Source organism: Rhipicephalus microplus, chromosome 7 (genome assembly GCF_043290135.1).
Source record: "Rhipicephalus microplus isolate Deutch F79 chromosome 7, USDA_Rmic, whole genome shotgun sequence".
In the NCBI taxonomy this organism is placed as follows: Eukaryota; Metazoa; Arthropoda; class Arachnida; order Ixodida; family Ixodidae; genus Rhipicephalus; species Rhipicephalus microplus.
Genome location: NC_134706.1, coordinates 117,630,201 through 117,654,660, shown reverse-complemented (window position 1 = coordinate 117,654,660; position 24,460 = coordinate 117,630,201). Strand labels below are relative to the sequence as shown.

The following is a 24,460-nucleotide window of genomic DNA, read 5'->3' as shown; positions in this document are numbered from 1 at the left end:
TCGCGGTACACAGACTGTAATACCCACAAATGTGAGGGCAGTAAAATAAGTGGGACACAACATAGGTGCAACTCCTTTTTAAACAGAATAGTCTTTTTTGGGGACTCTCGACTCCGAAATTTTAGTCTGTGTGTGACTGTCTTTCTTCCTGTCTGAATGTCTGTACAATTGTCTGTTCGTTCTCGGTAACGCTACCCCTATTGGCACCAAACGATACCTCAAACGGCCAACACTATCCGCAGCACCCACCAATATTGCTGAAGTTTCAGTGTTCATACTTGTGCAATTGTCAGTTAAAAAGCAAATATTGCGCATGTTTGAGGCAGCGTTACAACTCGCCGAATGCACGTGCAAGCAGTTCTAAGGACCATAGCGTTTATCACGCTGCGCTGAAAGTTCAACGTGATGCTCAAAAAGGCAAATGTTTCCAACACTTTGCTAAGACGACACGATGGTAGCACCTGCCCGTCACTTTGTGTTCAACTGCTTATCTCCTCTGAGACAGGCGCGCACGCCTTCCTTCGTTTTCGAAGATAACTGCCAGATGGCGCCCGTGTCTAACGTGCCTCGATGCGCTAGTTCACCTTCGCTGTACGGGTCGAGACTCTAACGCAGTGCTACCAGAATACAATTGACCGATTTTCTCACGCAGAACATCAAATAAACGTTTTATTCACTCTCTCCACACAAAAGACTATGGTCTTTCGACAATATTTGCTGTGAAACATGCAGATGCGGGCAAATCTTTTTTCCTCTTCTTCTTTTAAATGGTATTTATTGAAATGTGGGTTACAAGCCTCTGGCGTACAAGCCAAATGGCGTACAAGCCTCTGCGACAAATGTACACTAGGCATGACAAAACAATACCGTACAACACTGTTTTTAAAAAGGTATTTGAGCAGACCCCTTCATGAAATCTTGATCCAGCCCGGTTGAAATAGGAGTTGTTCATGAAAATCTTCTAGCTGCAAGATCGCTTGAACAAACTGGGATCGCAAAGACACGATTAGTTCTGCATGCCTGTCTAACATGCGATTTTTCTATAAACTATGCATGTCCATTAACAAGAGCATGTCAAATGGCATACTGCATTTGGGGGTACAAGAAAACGTATGCTATAAGAATTCAAATCAAGCAGCTTTGTTTTCTTTAAATGTCCTTGCCGGACGTCTTAAATGATTATGGCGTCCTTGCAAATAATGAAACAATGTTCTAATTTTTCTGGAACTTCACAAAGGCGACGGTTAATTGAGTATAAAAAGATACCTTTGGTATTTACTTAGGCTTTCACAGGTACTGTTTCTGTATGCACTTCGCAAAAAGATGTTTCGCTTGCTGTTGAAATACGCCTTTTCATTACACGTACTACTAGTAAGTCCTGACAAGACAATGCAATATATAGAGAGCGGTAGAGTGGTGCCTGATATACCATATTCAATACAGCATATTAATAACCTTTTCTTGACCGAGAGAACACGTATTCAATAGAGAATCTGGCTGCCAGAAAACGTACTGATTCGTATACTCCACGCATAAGCCCTTGAAAGTAGAGAGGCGATGCAAATTTAGTATATACCAATACTTTTGGTAAAACATCCGCGAAATGCACTGTCAAGAATGTTCTAAGCAGTTGATTATCCCATTTCCGAAAAAACGTAACATAAATTTTCTAATAAAAAGGTATACCAACCCAAGAAAGCCTGCGCAAGCTGGTCTAAAAACGTTGTCCCGCCTGATCGGTTGATAGGCTGATGATCATATATTAGCTGCAAATATGCGGTGGTGAAAGTTCTGTATCAAAATTCTTGAGCAATGAAGTATTTGCAGTAGGTAGACCGTTTTTGTTGCACAAACATGTTGCACGCCTTAGCTTTGCCAAAGATAGAAAGGTCATGTGGAATAAATGTCTCGGCATGACGTTTTGGGGTAGGTAGACGTTCTTTTTTACACTGCTTACTGGATAGATACGCATCTAATGGGACGCCTAGGTATTTTGGCGGAACGTAAGACCATTTTATATCCTCGACATGGTTTTGTTTATAAGTCAATAGGCCAAACCACAGTCCGAAGCTTTTACCAAAGTTCACTCGTGCCCCAGCGATTTTCCAAATTCGCCGATTGTTGACATCACCATTTTTATACTAGAGAGATCTGTACAAAAAAGCGCTAGGTAATCCGCATGCGCCAATACCTTTACGTAATTCCCTTAAACACTGAAAGCACGTACTTCACTAGAATGAATAATGCTTAAGCCCAATGGCTCCAAGTAAATAACAAAAAGAATTGGCGACAACGGGCCACCTTGTTTCACAGACGAGTTAAGGGACAAAGGCTTTGACAGATGGCGCTGAACAATAAAACAGGCTTTACATTCATGGTAGCATGGTTTAACACCTTTAAATATGATGGAGCCGATGTTGGCATGTTCAAGAAGGGAAATTAGAAAAGAATGGTGAACTCGATCAAAGGCTTTCGCTAAATCTACTTGTGGTATCATCAGTTGCTCATGTAAGTTCGAACAAAGCTCCATACTGAGCGACCAATATGTATGTTACAATGTATTGAGTGACCCATCATACCTGTGCTCTACAAGACCACAGGTATGATGGGCACCGATAAGTATCGACATTGCAAATCGAAGTCCGTCTGAGAGCACTTTTGCAAAACTTTGGTAGTCAACGCTGCTTGTGAAGGCACTGAAAATGAAGCCCTTTGCTTCAGATTGCAGTGAAAGTAACTTTCAGGCTTTACAAGCACACGCGTCCTGTGTACATGCTTCACAATACAACATAACTATTGCCTTAACAATGCTTGGTGCAAAAGTGCACTGCCATCGGGCATCAGAACGTGGAATTATTATAATGACCTCGTAGTTTAAAGCCAGCCACCCACAACCAAATGCGCACACGCCATTGCGCCCTCAAGGTCATACATTGGGTTCGAAAACATTTCATGCACAAAGTGTGTGAAGTACACACTAGAAACTGAATATCACTACCATGTTCAACATTTATAGGCGAAGCTTAAGGGTTCCCCAATTCATAAATTAATGTTTTTTATCTATCGATGTCCTTACTGTATAGTAATTATCATTGCATTTCTTCATGTCATCATTGCTGACGACCAGGACAAACAGATCTCATAGAGAAACGCGTGCCATCTTGCTGAGATGAGACACCATTCTTCTAATTGAATTGATTTACTTGTTTCGGTTAGGTAACACTGCTACTGGTGCTTGCCTAATTATGTAATTATTCAGTATTACCCAGATTCTTATATTGCTTGTCTAAATACGACGGTCACTGTAAATTTTTAACTAACGTTGTATTTACAGAACAGTGTTTGTATGGCATTTTTAGATGTACCACAATTCTCTATAGCGCCCCAGGCTCCGAGGGTAATTTCAATAACTGAAAAATTCCACCATCTCTCACTACAGAGAACCATGGGGCGATGCGAAGCAGCGGCGCTCTTTATTTCTATTAGCATTTGTAGGTACTCGTGTATGTTTCATCTTTGTGTGGAGTTGCTTATATGTTGTTTATCGCTTATGCCATTCCCCTTCTATTTTTTGTGCCTTGCTGCGTGTGTGCCGCAAAGCGAACATCCAGCGCTGCTAGGAGTTCAAATGAGCGCGAGAGCGCAGCAATATATACGAGTGCACAGCTGTGGGGCTGGAATAAACAGAAGAGACGAAACGAAGCGGAGGCAGTGCTCAGCTACCTTCTCCAGCCTTCCTCCTCCTCCTCCTACATCCTCATGTTCAGGCGAAGAGAGGGCCCTCGGCGACTGTTCGCTGCTTCACCGCGCATGCACCGTCTCTTCCTCATCTCCTCGCGCTAGTAGAGCGTCCTACCACTTACTGCGAGAATGAGGGGAGAGTTGAAGCATACGCAACAAGGGTGCACGGTCACGCCGCACACCACCAGATTGAACTCCACCATATGCTGCTTCACATTTAATAAGTAAATATTCCCACGTAATAGTGAAATGGTCTCGTGAGCCAGCTCCAACGCACCTGCCTACCCCGACGCCGGTTGTCGAGAGAGCCCTGGTGAAGACAGGCCAGCAACATGGCGACCGCCTTGCGCGTTGCTGTGAAGCGTGGTGGCTTGCGGAGGCCCCTGGTTACCATCAAGTTCACGTCCAGCACGTGCCAGTGGTGCTTCAGCAGTGTGTCGAAGCTGCGCAGCTTTGGCGGAGGCTCGCGCCGCCCACATGCAAACGCTTCGAAGTCCTGGCACGGTTCCGCTGAACTGGCACATGCATCACAGAGATAAGGAAATGCAACGTAACCAGATTTTCGTGAGTTTGGTATAAGTTATTCGAATTCAACAGCTGCCTTCCTGTGGCTGTAATCGACAACTATGGAAGCTTAAGAGAAGCTTATATTTTCGTGTTATCTTCCTAAGCATGTTGCTTTTTTGTATGCGTGACAGAGTCTGCTAGAAAATGTAATCGTTCAGACAGGCTAGTGGACACCGCCACGCATAGCAGCCCTACTCCCTGGCGCACAGCCAGGAGTTTTTTCGGGGGGTTAGGCATGGGAACTTACAGAATATCTCACTTATTTCAAAGAAAAAAAAGCAATTTATTCCTTACTTTCGGTAATAACATCCCCCTACATAAGATTTTTAAGGCTTATGGCAGGCGGGGGGGGGGGCAGTGCAGTTTTCTAGGCTTCGCCATTCCTGCGCGAATTAAACGCTTGCTGTTAAGAAAATGCCTCTAATGATAGTTTACCAAGTAGATATCATTACTGTACATCTACCAGTTCAAAATCACGTCAGTTATTCGTAAACTGCTAAATGACCTCCATGCACCATGCCATCATTTTCAAGCCCATCTTGTCACACCGGTTCTTAGCTGCATGTTTCCTGTCCTTTCACATGCACCGTATGTACCGTATAAAAATCCATTTTTCATCAGGCTGCTGGAAGCTGCAAAACGTGCGTGCGCCCAAACGCTGCTGCCATGACAAATCTTTCAGTAATTCTGAGCACTGTGCCAACTCTTGTTTCACCATAACATCTGCTTATTATTTCTTGAATCAACAAGCTAACCGTAATATTGCAAATGGCGCCTTTACGTTATTTAAATGCTATGAAATGAAAGTTATGTCAACGATTGTGAAATACAAAAGAGAGATATTTTTCAGAAAAAGGCGGGGGCCGGACACGATATTTATTCTGTTTTAGGTCGTCATCACAGTGACTTGTACAAGGTGTCAAAGGGTGTCGATTAATGGCCATCTCAGCGTCAGCCAGCAGGATAACCGCCTTTGTGCTTTGTGATATGTGGACGCGTAGGCGGTTCTGGTAGGCATTTTCCACACAATATCCTGAGCATGGACAGGTATATGGAACTTCACGTCAATCAAACGTTACAGCAAGTCTAACTAATCGTGTATAAGCTCATCCCGCTATTACAATATGCCGCTGCCATCTGGAACCCCCACCAAACAATGCGTATATCATCAATGCACTTGAATCAATTCAAAATTGTGCCACAAGATTAATCCGTTCGTCATAGGCCTCCCAACCTCGGCCAAGGGGCGCTGTGCCGCGCGCGTTTGGCCGCCTTTCTAGCGAAAACCGGTCGCTTGATACCTCGCTCCCACCTTCTGCCTGCGCTGTTTCAGTAGCACGGTCACTCGCTCTGCCCGCGCTTTTATCTGGTCGCCCTGCACATGCAGCGTCCCTTGTGACTTGCTCCGAATGTTTGAAAAGATTGTGAAAACGTTTTCACGGAGCGAATCTTATCAGAAACGAGAGCAATTCTTTGACAAAAATTTGCGGGACCAAGCAAGACAAACCGATGTCCTTGAGTGACAGCTATTTGCATGTCGATAGTGAACAGCCGCCTTTCGATGACGATAAAAGTGAGGTGGTGGCGTGAATTTTATATGTATGTTACCGGTAAAACCCGCATTTGCTTCGGCATTCATGTCTTCTCGGAGCTGTGGGCAAACCATGATTGATTGATTGATATATGGGGTTTAACTTCCAAAGACCACCATATGATTATGAGAGACGTCGTAGTGGAGGGCTCCGTAAATTTCGACCACCTTGGGTTCATTAACATGGACCCAAATTTGAGCACACTGGCTTACAACATTTCGGCCTCCATCGGAAATGCAGCCGCCGCAGCCGGGATTCAATCCTGCGACCTGCGGGTCAACAGCCGAGTACCTTAACCACTAGACCACCGCGGCGGGGCTGTCGGCAAACCACCGCCATGCTTTCGCGTGCATTTGTATATAGCGTTCGAATTTAGATTGCATGAATGTCAAGTTTGTCACGCAGCTCTAAATTTATGAGGAGGTCAGTGTAAAGGGACTGAACTCACGTCTGCTTTTTCGAGTGCCTGGCACCATGTCAATGCGGAGTGTTCAGTTTCATAGGAGTTTCATTTTTGCTGACGTTTTCATCAGATGTTAGCAAGGTTGTATTGTAAGTTAAATGACACGAGGCACCTTGAATGTTTTCGCAGCTCCTTCGAAAGTATAAAGACGCACACAAAAAAAACGTGATTTATGTCCGATTCGGTCATGCATGTGCAGCACATGTTTCATTTCGGATAGCATCCACGTGTGATCACGCAACATGTTCACTGATTCGAAAGTCGATTTGGTTGTTCTGACAGCTTGTTTGTTCTTCATCATATCATACAGTACGCACTGGGATTGACCGGGTTTTTGGTTACGCCAGGATTTGGCTCTGATAACTGCGTTTAATTTCGCGAAACCATGGAAAATTTTAAATCTACCTTGCTTCTTCCTTAAGCTCGTTTCAAGCTCATAGCGGGAGCTGTGTATCACCCGCGGCTCGAGTGTATGCAATGTTATAATATTTTACGTGCCAAAACCATCATATCATTAGAAGGCACGCCGTGGTGTGAGATTCTAGATTGATTTCGCCCAACCTAATCTTTTTTTTTAACGTGCGCCTAAATTTCTTGGAAGTGTAAGCCGCGACGACCACGGACAGAGGGCGCACGCACACCGAGCGTCACTCCTGTTTACATTGAGCGTTAACTTCGCGCACTATATCAAACGAAACCCCTTCCACAGCCCAACAGACACGACCCTAACTTATGAAGCAGCCGGTGCTAGTCGGTATAGGTTTGAAAAAAAAGCGGAAATGTTGCAATAATGCATGGCTACAACGTGTTGAGTCTTTGGCAGGTGGTATCTCGGTTTTCCTCTCGGTCTTGCTGCCGCTTCGTAATATACAACATTGATTTAACAGTGTACACCTGCTGTTTATGCTTCTTAAGCACTTCTTCAAAGATTAGAACATCCGCGAGCACGAGCTTATATTCTGGGATTTACAGCAAGACTGACTGGAAAATTGCAACCCCCCCCCCCCTCTTTCACCCAGATTGGCTAGACGACACAAAGATGATGCTCGGACTTACTCTTGTGAGTCTTGTGACTTATGTTTGATCGTACTTAAGGTTGATCGTGAAAGCTGTCCTGGGAGTATCCTAAGAAGTGACGAAGAAATGAGTCAGTTCTCCTAAAACCCGGAGGAATCACTATTTTTCAAAACAAAGATGACTGAGTATATTGTTTCCTTTGAGGAAGAGGAAAATGCGTATATAGGTACCTGTTGATGGCATCCAGGAGATAAGCGGCATGCCATTTGCAGTCATCAGTAGTACATGTGTTAACGGATAGGTGTGCCGGCTTAGCAATCCGACCACTGTAACTGAGCATCCACAGCGCGTACATGAACATCATCGCCATTAGCGCCAGTGATGCCGCTGTTGCCCCGAGAGAGCAGATGGCGTCGCAAACCCACGGCTGAGTAACTTGCGCCTTCGTTCTTGTCATATCTGAACCGACTTTAGTAGAAGTTGCCAGGCCAGAGGCTGGAACATGTTCAGTAGGCGAAGATGGTGAAATCTGTAAGCAGAACCATGGGAAGTTTTCCTGTGGTAGAGCAGTGAAAGATTTTGTCGCAAAGTTGGTGCACTCGATGTTGATTTTGTTGTGTATTCTGAGAGCCGCCTTTCGAGATAACGATCAAAATACCCATATTAAAGCCTCCATACTGTACACATTGTTGTTACATTTGTGTTAAAAAAACGCACAGCTGCATTGTAATTGATTGATATGGGGGGTTTAACGTCCCAAAATCGCTATATGATTATGAGGGACGCCACAGTGGAGGGCTCCGGAAATTTCGACCACTGGGGGTCATTTAACGCAAACTCAAATCTTAGCACACGGGCCTACAGCATTTTTGCCTCCTTCGAAAACAGCTGCATTGTAATCGACTATCGCAGACACAGTTACTGCAGTGCACTGAACAAAGCTGCTGAAGAGTGAGGGTCCCAAAGGTCTAAAGACAACTCTTCTGTCCTACTGCAGTGCTCAAAGCGATGTCGTGTAGTTTTGTGCATTTAATTTCGTTTATTCACGGCAACGCGCGAGAGAGCACCACCTTGATTTCGGGAGAGGCACCATCTTAAGATAGCCATTTTCGCTCTCTAGGACATAGCAAAACACGTGCCCCCGCCCCCCTCCCCTGACTACGCCCATGTTCACGACATTTCGGATGTTTGAGGCCTGAGATTTTTCTAAGAGCCAGAATGTCAAACAGAGGCTGTACATGAAGCCTCGAGTTTCACGACAGGAAATCCGAAATTGAGAGGCAGGTGCGAAGATGTGCTTATGAAAAGGCTCATGTACGAAGGAATACTTCTACGAGGCAAGTTAACAAGCGCTAACGAAAAGGTAGAACAAATGCACACTTCAGGCCTTAAAGGTTCATATATTTACTTGAACAGCTAGCGGACAAAAATAAATCGTCCGACGAAAATGCAAAACAACACTCAGTTCAACCCGAGGCTTTAACACAGCCACAGGTCATACTACTCGACTTGCGAATAAGTATGCATGCGGTAAAATGCATACAAATTCACATATTTACTTCAAAAGCACCTTAGAAAGCTCCTCCGGGCGTATAGTTGAGGGGTCAATACATTGGACATGACATCGAGAGAGAGGAGAGAGAGAGAAATATTTTGAAGGAGGGCTGGAGAACTTTGCCTGGCTTTTCACAACATGACATCGAGCGTTTACTAAAAGCTATTGATAGAAAATACATAATTAGGTACTAGATATTGATTCAACGCGTGTCAAGAAAATTCTTAAAAAGGAATAGTATCATTAGAAACTGAGTAGGCAGTATTGTTCTGCTGCCATGTAACGTACAGCTGGCGTGCTTCCAGGTGCGGACTGTGCGGCTAGCGACGATCCCTTGCCGCTGTGGTGAGATGATTCACATGCGGATGAACTGGGACTGTGCGCATATAAGCCCAAGGAGCTGGCCAGTGGTATCCCTTCCTGCTGAAGTGGTGAAATTAGATTGTCCGGCGTCCTGCGCCTCGAGCTCGCTGCTCCGGTTCCACTAGGAGACACCCGGGCTCTTGACGACACAGTGACAGCTGACCTCGCGTTATCCTGAAAGATCTCCTATTAATTTAGTGACAATATATCACATTACTTCCTATACTTAAAGACACCATGGACATCATCGTGGAGCGACACTTGATTACGAAGCAGCGTGGGAGGAAAATGAGATGCAATAATGATGCTTGTGCATACGTTTTGTTCATAGCAGTGTTATGTGCGGAAGAGCGCGTTTCACATAGAGCGCATGATCGGATGCGATGCGCCCGCGATCATTGCCAAATATGCATTTTAAGCACCCAAAACCGCTGTAGACGCTACGTTCACAATACCTAAACTCTCTAAAGTCACATTTGTCCAGCATTTGCCTCCCCAGCGAACTACCTTTTTCATATGGTGCCAGCACCGTTAGCCCCTTACTAAATGTGGTAAGGTATGTACTTGTTGTTCGGTGATCTCGTAGCAGAATGGCGCAGAAACGAAGACGAGAAATTGATCGTCTTGGTTATGTTTCTACATGATATATTCTAGCTAGTAACTTTCGACAGACATGTTACGTTGTCAATATATAAAAATTCTCGTTTATTAAGCGGCTGGTACAATGAGGCCTTCACGATTTTCGGCTCACTAAATAGGTGAACAAAATATCATCTGCCGCATATATACCTACTCACCAAGGTACAGTACCATAATAAGGGATTCCTGCGACGTGGCAGGTAGAAGCGAAATAACAGTTTTGAAGAAGAAATTATTTTATCATGTGAGCTCGCATTGGTGTATTTCAGGCAGTGTTATCGGTGCATTTCAGATACTATAATAAGATACTTTCAGTGTGAAAAATAACCCGTCGTCGGGGACGCACCAGCAGTGGAACTGTGCTGACTGAACTGTCCGTGTCGGTGGTGAGCCCCTTGCCGAGTGCCAGGAACCGCCGCCAAGGACTGTCCTCGGTACCAGCCGGTGACGGCGCCGGCGCAGACGCGGACGGTGGAGGTGAATGAGCACCTGACTGACCACTTGTTTTGTGCCCGGGTTCTTGGGGAGGCGTCATAGAACTCATGACTGAAGGCTGCTCGCTTTTGGCTTCACCCTTCTGCATCATCAAACAGAGCGGCGGGAGGATAAGGCCTCCGGCTACGATCTTCCTTTTCTTCTTCCTCTTCTTCTGGAATTTGACAATTCAAGAAGACAAACACGTTGAAAATTAAGGTGCAGACAGCCGATTTGTTTGTTGCCTGTAAGCACTGCATTATTATTATTATTATTATTATTATTATTATTATTATTATTATTATTATTATTATTATTATTATTATTATTATTATTATTATTATTATTATTATTATTATTATTATTATTTAGAAAAACTGCCCGCTTTTCTGTACCATTAATCAAAACACGATACGGCAAAGCTACTAGAAATGTCTATGCCCCTACTGTTTTTAATGACATCCCCGACAGTGTTTTTTCGGCAACGACTGAGCGCAGTCTACGAAAGTGCCTAACGTCTCTTTGATGCTGCATTAGTTATCGCATTATTAATTTTTTCTAGTTTCTTGCATACTGGGTATAATCTGTTTAAAATTTTTCAATGCTGGTCCTCACATTTTTGATGTTTAGGTAGTATTACTTCCGTTCATTTGATTCTCGATTGTTATTGTGTTTATATGTAGCGTAAATGAGTTACATGTATTCTTTTTCTGATTGTTTACATGAAAAGTTTTTCAATATATATGTCGTCTCTCGTCTGCTGATGTGCCGGGCCAAGTCCTCCAAGCCACTTTCTGGCTTTGACTCAAGATGACAATAAAGATTATTATTATTATTATATTATTATTAATATTATTTTATTATTATTATTATTGTTATTTTATATTATTATTATTATTATTATTATTATTATTATTATTATTATTATTATTATTATTATTATTATTATTATTATTATTATTATTATTATTATTATTATTATTATTATTATTATTATTATTATTATTATTATTATTATTTGATTTGCATGGTCAGATGTACAAGGATGCCGGAAAAAGAGGGTGAAAGCAAAGTTGCAAGCGACACCTGGATGGACACAATGCCTGCTTACCGATGCTGCACGTAAGCTCCGCTTGCTTGGTCGTCAACAAACCACGTTACAAGGGTATCAGCTGCACTTTAAGCATGCCCTACTATACTCGCTTTGTCCTACGTTAAGTCTTTACGTACCGTCAAAGCTTCGTCATGCATACGAGGCGCTTTGATGTAAGGTGTGGTTGGGCGTTGCGTTTACCGACGTTTACGCTCTCCGCATTGAGATGGCCAACAACGCACCCTGTGACCTCTGCGGCAACAAACAAACCATCCGAAATATCTTTTGTGGCTGCCTAGAGTATAGTGGACAGAAACTTTGCCTTCGCGATGAGCTCTGCAAAGTAAAAAATTAACATCTGTCGGAGAAAACAATTTTATAATGTCGCCAAAGTGCAATGTCAAAGAAGAAGGCCCTGCGAGCTCTACTGCGCTTTTTGCGATCAACCGGCCTTTCTGAACGATTGTAGCCAGCACGCACTTCTTTTGTGCGTTTTTGTTTTTTCCTGAGTGCACGCGAAATTTTTTGTCCTTTTTTCCTTTGTATATCACTCTCTCTTTTGCCCCTATTTCTCCTCCACCAGTGCTGGGTAACAAACTGGATGCTAATATCTCGTTCATCTCCCGACCTTCCTCTTTTCTCTCTCTCTCTCTCTACTCTTTCAGGACGAAGGAAGAGCCAGACGAAATGATTATAGAAGGAGATAAAGAAGAAAAAGATATTGAAATAAAGAAAAACACCTGTTTTGCCGGAAAACAGCACACATGGAAGGACTGCGTTTTAGTACCTTTCACAAATGAACACTTAGCACGCTATTCAATAAAAAATTATTATACAAAACGTGATCACAGGTTCACAGGTATCAGCGCACTATAATAATTACCACAGTTGTTACTTCGCTGGGTCTGAAAAGTGCACTATTTTCGAAAACGTTTGATGCTCCCAGTAACTACAACAGAATCCTTCTGGTGAAGAGCTAAGGTGGGCAATTCTCCCCCACGGCGAGATAAGCGTGCACACGTGAGGGCGTCTATCCTTCGCGGGGCAAAGTACGCGTGGAAGATGGGCCCATGAGCAAGCGTTGCGACGGGTGGGGTGCAGAGCGCGCTGTTAGCGCCATTTTGCCGGCCGGTTGCTCCGCCGCAGTCATCTAGTGGCTAAGGGGCTCGGCTGCTGACCCGCAGGTCACAGGATCGAATCCTGGCTGCGGCAGCTGCATTTTCGATGAAGGCGAAAATGCTGTAGGCCCATGTGTTCGTAATTGGGTGCACGTTAAAAACCCCAGGTGGTCAAAATTTCCGTAGCCTTGCACTACAGCATCTCTCATAATCATATGATGGATTTCGGACGTTAAACCTACATATCGATAAATCAAATCTTATCAATCACCAGCAGGGCTAAAAATACGCTGAGAGTGGCTACGCCAGCGCTAAGTTGTGTACATAGACGGCTTATTGTTTGTATGTTGAACAACGTGGGCTTTTGTGGCTCTGTCGTTAACACCACGCACGGTGTAGCGAGAGGTCACCCGCTCGATTCCGCCCTTCAACAATGTTTCTCTAACTAGGGTTTTTTTCTGCCTTCTCCTACTGTATGTATTTAAATACATTTACGGGTCAGGACGGCGGAAACAAACGTTGACGCCAAAGATAGTGCGAAAGTAATTCAAGGCAAATATATACATTGTCAGTATTTTACTGTTACTGAATGTTACGTCTTCTCATTTACGTTTCAAAGCAAGATTGGTTCCAATAATATATACCAATATTGCCACATTCTCGCCTCGTCTTTTGTTATCCCCCGTTTCACTCAGTAACTTTCAGCGTAAACCACACCTACACTGTTTGAGAAGCTTCGGGATGGCAGTAGATCATTTTGTTTAGATTACGCCTACCACTTGAACATGGCTGATTATTCTAGAACCTACATCACCGCTAGCAATAACGCTAGAATATTCGATAGCAAGTGTATAAATATAAAAATATATAAAAGCCGACACTCTGCTGGCCGCTATCAGCACCAGTGTCCGGCTGTAATGCGACTTTTCTTTAGCGTGGCCATAAGTTTGGCCCGAAGGAACAGTTGCATCGTCGATATGAAGTCTGCTGTCTTTTTTTCACGTCTCGACCACGTGACATCTAGTGGTAGTGCTGCTTCGCTCATGTACTGGACACCCCCATCAAGCCATGAACCCAGCCCACGTCAAGAAGAAGACACCGACGCCAGCCAGGAGCACCAAAGAAGCCGCAGGCAGCACGGTTTACCACCGTAGTACGGGCCTCTACAAAATAAGGCTTGAATGACCAAGGCGATGACATCGACCAGGTTAACGATGACAAGTCCTGCACCACTGCCCGCGATAGTGATGCAGCAGCCACGAGAACCACCGATTTTCCGTGGGTCGACGTTTGAAGATCCAGAGACCTGGCTGGAGACCTACGACCGAGTGGCCGCCCCCAACCTCTGCGACACGGAAGAGAAGCTTCGTCGCGTGTACTTTTATCTGAAAGACTTGGCAAGGACCTGGTCCGATGATCAGGAGTCTGCCCTACGAACATAAGATCTCCTCCATGGCGCATTCTGGGTTTGTTTAGAAGCATAGTCCGAATTGTAAGAACCATGACGTTGCTTGATACGAGGGTGCAACTCTCGAATGAAAATGTGACAATCTTCGTGAAAGAATTGACGCAACTTTTCTGTTACTCTGACCCTGACATGCTCGAGGAGAAAAAAAAGAGGAGTAGCCGGCGCTACGCATTGGCATCCACCTCTTCATACATACAATTAATTAAAAAAAAAAGTTCGTTTTCTCATACGAAGGGTCAAGCAAGAACTCTTCGCTGGACTGATACAAAAAGCCCCGAAGACCGTCCATGGATTCCTGTCAGAAGCAATATCAATCGAGAAGACGCTGAAAATGCGAACCCACCAGTACAATCGGCGAACGATGGAAGGCAGCCCAGCTCTTCATGATCTCGGCTCCGACGAACTTCTCGAAACGATATGAGCGATCGTACGGGAAGAGCTTCGTAAATTTTTGCTAGCCTCACAGCCTCCCGTGAACCCGAACGCCGATATTGCATGCAAGGAAGTCCAGCAATTTTTCAGGAAACCTGAACCAGCGCCGCCTGAGCCACAAGCAATGAGCTACGCTGCTCTAGCCTGATGCTATATAGTTATCGCAGCGGTCCAGTGTGGGCCGCTGTTACGATAGTTATTGAGAGGCACACCAAGGTATTTCATACGAGTCGCATTTCAATGAATATTTACGAAGACCGAAGGAGTTGTAGCCCACATGCCTAGCCAGACTCCACTACTTTTATAAAAATTTATGCTCGCGCCAGCGACTTCACAGAAACGTACTTGGGACTTGTGCGCTAACCTGCCCTAGGCAGGCTTGATGTCGGGAAAGAAATTGCGTTATTATGAAGAACAAAGCGTTTTAGAACAGCAAAAGAACAACGAGGCGCCACACAACGTGAACAGCGTAACGAGTGGGCAAACCAACGCTCCAACCCATTAAAAAAGCTTCTTTTTGACCACCCAGTAATTCTGGCACTTACCCACTTCAGGCATAATTCCTCATTTTCATCAGCCCCTGTCTGAACAATTGGTGCAAAATTCCTTGCAAGTGTATAAGGAGTAAAACGCTTCTCAGAAGAATGATAAAAAATAGCATAGCGAATGTTGGCCTACTACCCAAAAATTATTATCATTAATGCCGTAGTGGGTACCCAGCAAGTGGGCTTGCAGCAGCTACCGGCTGAGTGTTCAGGAAAGGCTCTGAACGGGCGGTATTCTATCTTACGCTTTCACTGTGCTGCGCCTTTTGTGCAGGCGTGGCGTTTTTTTTTCTATCTCTTTGTTTTCATCTTTTTATTTCTTAGTCTTTCCGAGCTTTGTGTCGTTTCCTTTACTTTTGGCTTGCTGCCAATTTCTATCTTTCCTTTCGCGGTCCCAATTTTTCTTCTCCTTTTTATATCCTCTTTCTTTTTTTGCATGTATCTCTTTCTTATTTGACTCCTTGATGCTATGCTTCGCTCTCTCTCCTTCTTACTCTGTACCTAACAGTCGTTTCGCTTTTGTACCCCTTCGTTTTACGATGTTGCAGAAGGCTACGGTATGTTCCGCATTGTGCATGGTTAGATGAGTGTTTAAGGGCTTTGCCTTCGACTTGTGAGTCCATGTGTTTCAATCTCACCGCCTCATAGATAATTTATTTTGGGAAACATTCTTTCCCTTTATACCTTACTTTAAACCTCTGTGTATCTTGCTGTCTTCACTCTACTCCTAACGCTCACACCTCTTTTTCGCTATGTGCTTGCTCAAATCAGCGCACGTGATCTGGGGGCAAAGCAGAATAGGACAAAGAGAGCGTGTGTCCTTTATTGATAATAATGATGATGATGATAATTTTCAGTTCCTGCACATCCCGCCAAGCTAGACCGTCTTCTCGTGGTACCGCTACGGCATACTGTTGGCGATAATAGGCAGCTCACTTCGTTCATGTCTCATAAGTGAGGCTGCGGTGGTTCAGAAGAGAGCGATTGAGAAATAAAAAAAGTAGAAAAGCTGGGAAGTTAGCCAATCTAGCTTATACGAGAAGTATTACGAAGAAACACGAAAAAAAAATTCCCCAGATCCCACGTACCTGGGGATCGACGTTACGCGAAGCATGCGGAGGGAAGGTGACTGTGTTACAATTTATTGAGCGACATATCATGAAATAACGCTCAATATATGTACGATTGCTGCACGCACAGGCATATGTTGAAGAGTTGCAGATGTTTATATAATCAATTGTTTGCACTTGTGCAACGATGCCAACTGGAACATACGTATTAGCAATACCAGAAGCGGATATGAAGCAATGATGCTCGCGAGTACGCTGGCCTTGGACACTACAACGTAAATCAACTTCAGCGCACGGCATCTAACCACAACTGACGTTCACCCGACGTGACGGCTGCATCAAAGAAGTCTATATGTAATGTTTATAAAACTGCGTAGGCAGCACTGCAACCACTATTGACGTTTCAAGAAGATTCTCACCTATTTGAAAAATAGTTCCGAGACCTGGTGTAGCTCTGTGTTAAAATGCTTCATTGCCACGTAGAATGCTTGGGTTCGTTTCCAGCTGGGACCCTGACATTTATTACTTGCAATAATCGGATCGATGCTAACGAAGTCGAGTATTTCTTAACACACGCATGCTAAAATGGCCCATGTATGTTCTCGACGTTCCTGGGTAGATACTAAGTGTCAATCTCCTGTGGCACATACCTGTTGTATATTGGTCTGTTTATATTGTTGTATATACCGGTTGTATATTGGTCTGTTGTGTGATTAACATTCAGGAAGACTAATAGTTGCTAAATATTCAAATGTTTTAAATATTTCAGTATCTACCCACTGTCGTCAAATGACAATAATGGAGGTTTTATGGAACGCGTTTCGAAATAGTTTTGAGCCTTTGAGCGATCACTCACAATCTTCTAAAAGTCAAATAGCAACTTCCTCCTGGCATAATTACACAAATGATTTGGCGCGACTTGTCACGTGAGCATCAATTGCTGTATACAGAAACACTTTGAACTATTCAAACCAGGCTCACTAATATTGAATCGGCCATCATCGAAATAATGGTGACGGCTCCAGTTGCTGCAGAATGGTTGGTGTAAGAGGTACTCAAGCTGACATCACAGCTGCTGTCCAGTTCACAATCCTCCATTTCTGGTCTTCCCACACAGATATCTATGCTCAATAAAAAGCCGTGTAGCACGAAGATAGCCTTGTTGTCGAGTGCGATGTTCGCTTTGCACACTCTGTGCTTTTCGCACGGCTTCATGGGTGTGCGGCATACCAACGCTGAAGCACTTCCGTGGCAACGCTTGCTGTTTGGTGGTGAATAACGCACCAACTATTACCTCAAGGTAATTATTTAAGGATACTTTGTTAAATTGCAAGGTTCATCTGCCGAAATCTATGGCCATTCGACTGACCATTGCATGCGTTTTTGTTGTTATTTTTGTACACTATCAGGGATCACAGGATTGGTGAGAGAGTGTAAGAATAGATGCCACAGCTGTGGTGGCGCAACTGTTGCTGTATGCCGTCGTGCCATCATGTGATTGCTAGTGTGAGGGGGAGAGGCTGCAGCTGGGACCCTTTCAGGGCACGGATTGACAGACCGACATACGGACAGCGCAAACATGAGCCACTCAAGGCTTTTGCCATAAAACAGAGCTATTTGTGGACGGAAACGCATGCCAAGTAAAAGAGTGGGCACAAAAAATTAGTATTTAAAAGCAGGCGGTGGCCCAAATGTCGATTATTGCCGATGCGCATGGGATCTTCATAACTCGCTTATCATGCATTCCTGGAAATTTCCTCTCACTAGAGTTAGTTATAGAGCGTGCTGCACTATTAGGCATGAAATTGATTTTGGTGTGCAAAACATCTTCCTCTGTACAGCAATAACTTGGTAACGTTTGTGTGCAGGTGGGGTCACGAAGACAAAAATTATATACACGCGTGTGGAAACAGCACGTTAACACTGTCTGCTGCAACGAACGAATAATTCAATAGGTATTAAATTGCTGAAAAAAGTTGGGGGACACTTAAGCGCTTCACCGTTGTGAGTTGAACGCGATAGTGAAATTCGGCGCCTAGTGCACCCTACAACCGCTAAGTGCATACTTATAAATATGTTTTGTTACATACACACGCACGCAAAACAACACGCACACAGTAGGTAGGACCAGCTCGCGCTATTATCGCCGAAAGGGCTCGTTTTCGTCGTGAGACCTCTCGAACAAAATGCGTTAGAGGGGCCCTGAAACACTTTTTCAAGTAACCATGCAAATAATTCACTAGAAGAGCTCATGGCCTCACGAATTCAACGCCGCAAAAATTTTGAGAACCTGTCCAGTGGGAGTGGAGCTACAAAGGTTTATTGCTTGCTACAATTCAATTACCTCTTCTCTCATCCCTATGAAAGTGCTGGAAGCTAAACAGGGAGGGGTGGCAGGGCAAAGAAACTACCCCGCCTCGTGACCTCGAGCACTTTTTAAGACAATAGTCTTTCTTGGGGACCTTCAACGCAAAAACTTTGGTCTGTCTGTCTGTCTTGACATTTGTCTGTTTGTCCACTCTTAACAGCACCAGGTACTTGAAACAGCTGACCCCATCCGCAGCGCCCACCAATGTTGCTCAAGGTTCAGCGTTCATGCTTGTGCGATTGCTAAATAAAAAGCAATTATTGCGCATGTCTGGGGCACAAAAACAAGACGTATATATTCTGCATATGCGTCTTTTACTAGAAAAGGCATACATAAGTAATTTTAAATACCGTAGCGCTTACCATGTAACGCTTACACGAAAAGGCGAGTGTTTCCAACGCTTTGCTAAGAGGAGACGGTGGTGGCACCTACCAGTCGCCTTGCGTTTTACACCTTATCACCTCTGAGACGCGCGCGCACTCCCGTCTCAGAGCCACGTGCTTCGTTTTCTGAGAAAACTGCCAGATGGCGCTCATGCGTCACGTGTGACCTGACATGATGCGTTCGTTCGCCTCCACTGCACGCTCGGGCACTCTAACGCAGCGCCTCCAAAATATCATTCACCAATTTTCTTGCGGAGAACATCAAATAAATGTTCCCTCTCTCCACACGTAAGACTATCGTCTTTCGACGACATTTGCTGATTAACATGCCGATACGGGGCCATTTTTTTCGAATGTGCGGCTTTTTTAGTGTGATCGCGCGCGCACGCGTGGAAAAGTAGTGGCCTCCCACGGCTATTTTGGTAACTTAATTTTTCGGTCACGGATGCAGAGACAATTTTTCGCTCACAACAAACCGGGCCAATTCCGGCGGTGGGTTTTCTGTGACACGAGCTCTTCAACGCTATCGCGTTAATAATGCTGACTTACCAGGTAGTCCATCTTCCACGCGACGCTCGCACACACGCTCCATCACAGAGTTGGCATAACCGTAGTTTGTCTGACCAGCATTTCCTCGACCAGAAGCAAGGGAAGAGAACACGACAAAGTGGTCCAAGGAGGGGCACCGTTCTCGCGACACGTCGTTCAGGCGTTGGGTGACAAGAACTTTCGGCTTGCACACTTCTTCGTACATCTCCTTCGACTGGTTGTCGATGAGGGCATCGCGAAGAACCTTCGAAAAGAAAGTGTAGAAAGAAAGATGCGACGATGAACGGAAAATTTGTGGGCGCTCGTCTTCGAAGAAACCCTGAAGTTCAGGACTCCTCACAGAAAGAGCATCACTACTGTAAGATTATGGCGAGTTGTACTTGCCTGTTGCTTAACTGAATAAATCTAAATTCCAAACATCACATATACAGTGGTGGTTGCTTTAGTAATGTGAATCTATCGCTAAAAAACACTGGGGTCACGTATTTCATAGGCGACACGATGCCACTGCGGTGTTTCTTGATGAAGATCTTAGAAGGAGGGAGGTGAAATCGGCACAATCACATAGGACAATTCTACAACATTTGAGAACCCTCCGCTACTCACAGACGTGAGCTAAGTGCAGTGAGTCAAGTGGTAAGGTCCACGTGTTTAAACCTAGAAAGCATTTCAGAGTACACAGAAAAAAAGACAATTCTATAAAGTACAGTGCCTGTCTATAAAGTAGTTTTACAAGACTGGGTCGGGTAAAACAATTTGTAGAAGCGATTCATCCAAAGTGTTCATGGGTTTTAGAAAAAAAAAGTCTTCAAGCTGCTTCGCACAAGCGGTGCCCAGCCTCGATGATCTATGAATCTTGATATTCTTTTGTTTGTTTCTCTTCGTTTCTTCTTATATTTCTTCCTTTGTTTTTTCTATCACTCGTTTCTGCTTACTTTTTTTCCTTTGAACTTGTACCTCCTTTTCCCTTTTTCTATCTTCATTTCGCTTTTTTACCATTGCCTTTCTATTTATGCTTTCTAGGCTGTGTTCTCTCAACGTTCTTGGATAGCGAAAAGGTTAGAAGGGTCGCCTTTGGATCATGGGTACGTGAGTTTTAATCCCGCCGCCGCTTCAGGAACATGTGGTCGGCAAATTTTTATCCCTGTTGAAATTCATTTATTGCTTTTGGGCTTCTGTTAATTTATTACTTTTTCTGACTCCCCGAAGTTGTTTTCTGGCTCTGAATTATAAGGGTTATTTTAAGGCCATGCCACACAAATGGGCGCTGGCATTTGGGGGGCGAAGCAGAAGATAAAGAATAGCTCTGAGAGGAAGGAGAGAATGAAAAGAGTGCGCGTGGATTTACGATGGCGAGAGTTTTTGTTCGCACTGCATAACACAACCAATTCTTTATTTATAGTTTTTATGTCATCGATACCAACAGTAGAAAGCGATTCCCACGCTGCGAAGGCTGCCTGAATGTCAGCTGCCTCCAGCGATCAGACAGACCCTGACCCTGATTAAAGTGGTGAATTGGGTTTTTCGGCACCGAATTCTGTAACATACAGTACGACAAACAATATAAAACGGACAAAACATTACGACGATGGGTGCTGGGAGAGGTAACCCTGACCACCTCTTCGATGTCGAGGACAAACGGCTACCTTTATTGCTTCTCTTGATCTTTGAAATTAGGAAGAAGTCTGCAGGAAGCACATCAAAACTGCTCTTTGAGTGCATGATCTCTGATGTCAGCCCGGCAGACTTTCTGAACCTCTACTATTATCGAATCACTGCTAGTCCCCAACTTGTGACTAGGGTTGCCGAAAGGAGAATAGCGATGGCTAAATGGGGACTTAAACTGCTTAATTAGGTTAAGGTTGACGAGTACCCACTACTGGGAATCGGTGACAGTGGCGTGGTGGTTCGTGAGTGCTAATTATTCTGCCATATTGTTGCACTATGGCTTAGTCACGTGGTATCTGAAAACAGAAAAATTTCGTAAGAAAATTCAAAAAAATGATAGTTTACGGTAGGCCCTTCTCATCATGCCGCATTATAGAGATCGGGAAGAAATAGACACCCTGTTTTTAGATATTTACTTGAGGGCTAACAGGTTCAACAGCTTAAGCATCTGTGTAGTGTCTCAAGAGAATTTTTGGTCTGATAAGCTGAGGACACATTATCAAAAAAACGGTGTAATATCACAATGAGACATTCTAAAACGTCTCATTTTGTGCCGCCTCTTGGCATTTTATACCAGCTGCAATAGCAATCAATTCTTCAAATAGAAAGAACATGGCTTAATGAGTTTCTGAAAAAAATAACATCCTGTGAAGCATGGTACGTTAAATTAACACAACGAGTTACAAAAGTAGGGAAACGGGGCATGCTCAATAGCTCCAGTGATAAGCTGACAAATTTCCAGACATGAGATTGAATTTTGTGCATGGTGTGCAGGCGTCAGCAAACATTACCTGTAATCGCCTTTCTTTGTAATCGCCTCATAAAACAGCTAATGATGTTGTATCAGAGAACACCTTTCACTCAAGAACATTTTTTTATACTGTACACTTTTTTTTTCGTAGTTTACGCACCATGGCCAAGTTGAAAATGCCGCCCACAGGTCCCATCGTTTCTGCGTTTTCAATTAGTTTGCGGGCACCTTCCTCCGTGGATACATCCTCGTTGCTCACAAGAACTGTAGCACCGACGTTGCTCCACCGGTGAATGCAAAGCCGCTGGTAACCGGTCCGTACTCCGGTCCTTGAGATCAATAGAAGCTTGCAGCAGCCACGAGATATCATCCATTCTGCCAGCTCAAGACCAAAGCCACCCAGGCCACCAACGACGATGTAAGACTTGTGTCCGTAGAAGCACGGACGCGCCACGGCCTCTAGTGTCACCGATGGTGTTTTAGTATCACGGAGCTGGGTCTCTTCTGGCCGTATCTGCAGTGAGAAAAATTATCGATATGTGCACAATGTGCAGTACGTTTTTCGTCACAATCTTCAATCTTTAAATATGTTACAGCGCTCCAGGCACATTTCGCCGTGACGCGGTGATCATATCATTCGCTTACGGTGTCATGCTTCACGATTATGTCTGCTGTAAAAACAAACTACAAAGCCCACCGACACGTGCAGTTGGTTTCATAGGCAAGCTGTAACTAAGCTTTAAACAAATATCCGTAAGAATAAGCTACGAAGATTAGGGACAGGGTAGGCCCCAAAACTTAAGGGGTCAGAGTTCAAGTCAGCTCTTACTCGTGCGGCACACTTGGCCGTGTTATTTGTAAACGAATTGCCATCAGTGCTTGAGTGCGTATCCTGAGTAACATCTAGTGCTGGTTAGACAGCGACGCTGTGCGCGGCAGCGAAAACTGATAAACAACTGCATAATTCTTATGCTACGTTGCTACACGAGGATAAAGGTAGCGCATATTGAACTGTTGCTATGATTATCAGGTACTTTCAAGACGTAACTAATACTTGTTGATAACACAAAATGTTTTCAGTTTTTGGAGCACTCCACTACAGCTTCCACCTGTGGCTGCAGGACGCAAAAGTTTGAGACATAAATGGGATTATTCATTGTACACTTTGTGTGTATTTACAATTACCTACAGAAGGACAACCATGTCCAATATTGCGTGTAACCCAACAGTAATTAAGAAACATTGTGGAAAATCACCGTCATTTCATGCGAACCTAATTAGAGATATGTATTGATACACAAACGCGCATGCCTAAGTGTCGAGCCCTAACATGTCAAAATTGGAAATAATAAACAGCCATCGCCTATACGACGTGAGTGTGCAGCAAGCCTTTGCACAAGGACTGGTTCTGCTTCGGTGTCGGGAGGAGTTGTTCGACAAGCAGCAGAAAGTGCTGACAGAGACGCTTTTGTCCGGTAAGGTGGCCTGTATATTGCTTACTTCCATAGGCACACGATTCAGGTTGATTTACTGACGAATGCAATTTACCCCATCCTGACCATATTTTTTTTGCGGAACCTTGTATGCTCTAACATCAAAGAAGTCATGAATTTCGCATAATAGACATAATTTTATGGGTAGCCATTTAAATACGCAACCTTAAAACGTGGCGGAAAATAATTACCCATTTTTCAGCCTACGTAATGCTTTTGCGATCTTGTTTATCACCGGTACGTTTGGAGCCAGTTATCAGCGGGCTGATATGGTACGCTGCCCCACAATCCTTGTGAATGCAGTAGTAAGCACGTGACATGGTGACAACATACCTCAATCAAAACCTTTCCTATATGCTTTCCAGATGCAACGTAGCGGAAGGCCTGCTCAGCCTGGTCTAGAGTGAACTTGATGATGTTCAGCGGGCGCACCACACCAGATGCGATTCCTTCGCGGACGAGCTCAACAATGCGACGCTTGTGCACCGGCGTTGCCGGGTCATTCCTCTGCAAGCTGTCCGTCATGACTCCGTGGAAGGTGACATTCTGCAGGAACACCGACATGCCCAGGTTGTTGTCTTCGAAGAGGTCGAACTTGCCGATCTCCAAAAAACGGCCATGCGGGGCCAAGCAGCGCACACTGGCCTGCAGTTTATCTTCGGCCAAGGAATTCAGCACCAAATCCACACCTGTAGCGAAGATGCATATTGATGTTTATGAGAAATCAGACACTGCTTTAAGTGAACGCCTCAATAAACAGTGGAAATCTAAAGCGACTACATTAAGACGCGGGTAAAATCTGTGCAAAATGAAATGGTATTGCCGCATATGCTACGCGCCCACACGTCCGTCATGGTCACGAAACGTGTTCTTCCTTGGAATAAGAACCATTACAACATGAATCTGGTTGCGTATTGAAATGTTTCTAGAAGCGAAGCTCCTTTTACATTTACACAAGGCATTTAGTTGCCTTGGTCACTTGTTTTATTGCTAGAAAGCCACAACTCACTTGGTGACAAGGACCGTATATGCGCAACGATCGAGATACTTGAATCGGAACTTGCGAACTTGAATTAAATAGATGAATACTAAATTAATAACAAGAACTCGC

General features: G+C 44.2%; 1 protein-coding gene and 1 long non-coding RNA gene across 2 annotated transcripts in view; one reads left to right on the top strand and one right to left on the bottom strand.

The window, feature by feature from the left end:
* Positions 1 to 11,444: 11,444 nt before the first annotated feature.
* On the top strand, positions 11,445 to 12,270 carry LOC142767053 (uncharacterized). Its single transcript, XR_012884728.1, has 2 exons — positions 11,445 to 11,533; positions 12,170 to 12,270. It is a non-coding gene; the product is annotated as an uncharacterized LOC142767053 (long non-coding RNA).
* A 3,564-nt stretch (positions 12,271 to 15,834) lies between these two features.
* The window catches only part of LOC119179100 (fatty acid synthase), a 123,467-nt gene continuing 114,841 nt past the window's right edge, over positions 15,835 to 24,460 (bottom strand). The window contains exons 20-23 of the mRNA XM_075870088.1: positions 23,683 to 24,038; positions 22,017 to 22,370; positions 19,438 to 19,681; positions 15,835 to 15,848 (exon numbers count right to left, since the gene is read on the bottom strand). Of these exons, the coding sequence (XP_075726203.1) occupies positions 15,835 to 15,848; positions 19,438 to 19,681; positions 22,017 to 22,370; positions 23,683 to 24,038 (968 nt within the window). The remainder of the gene's footprint in view (positions 15,849 to 19,437; positions 19,682 to 22,016; positions 22,371 to 23,682; positions 24,039 to 24,460) is intronic.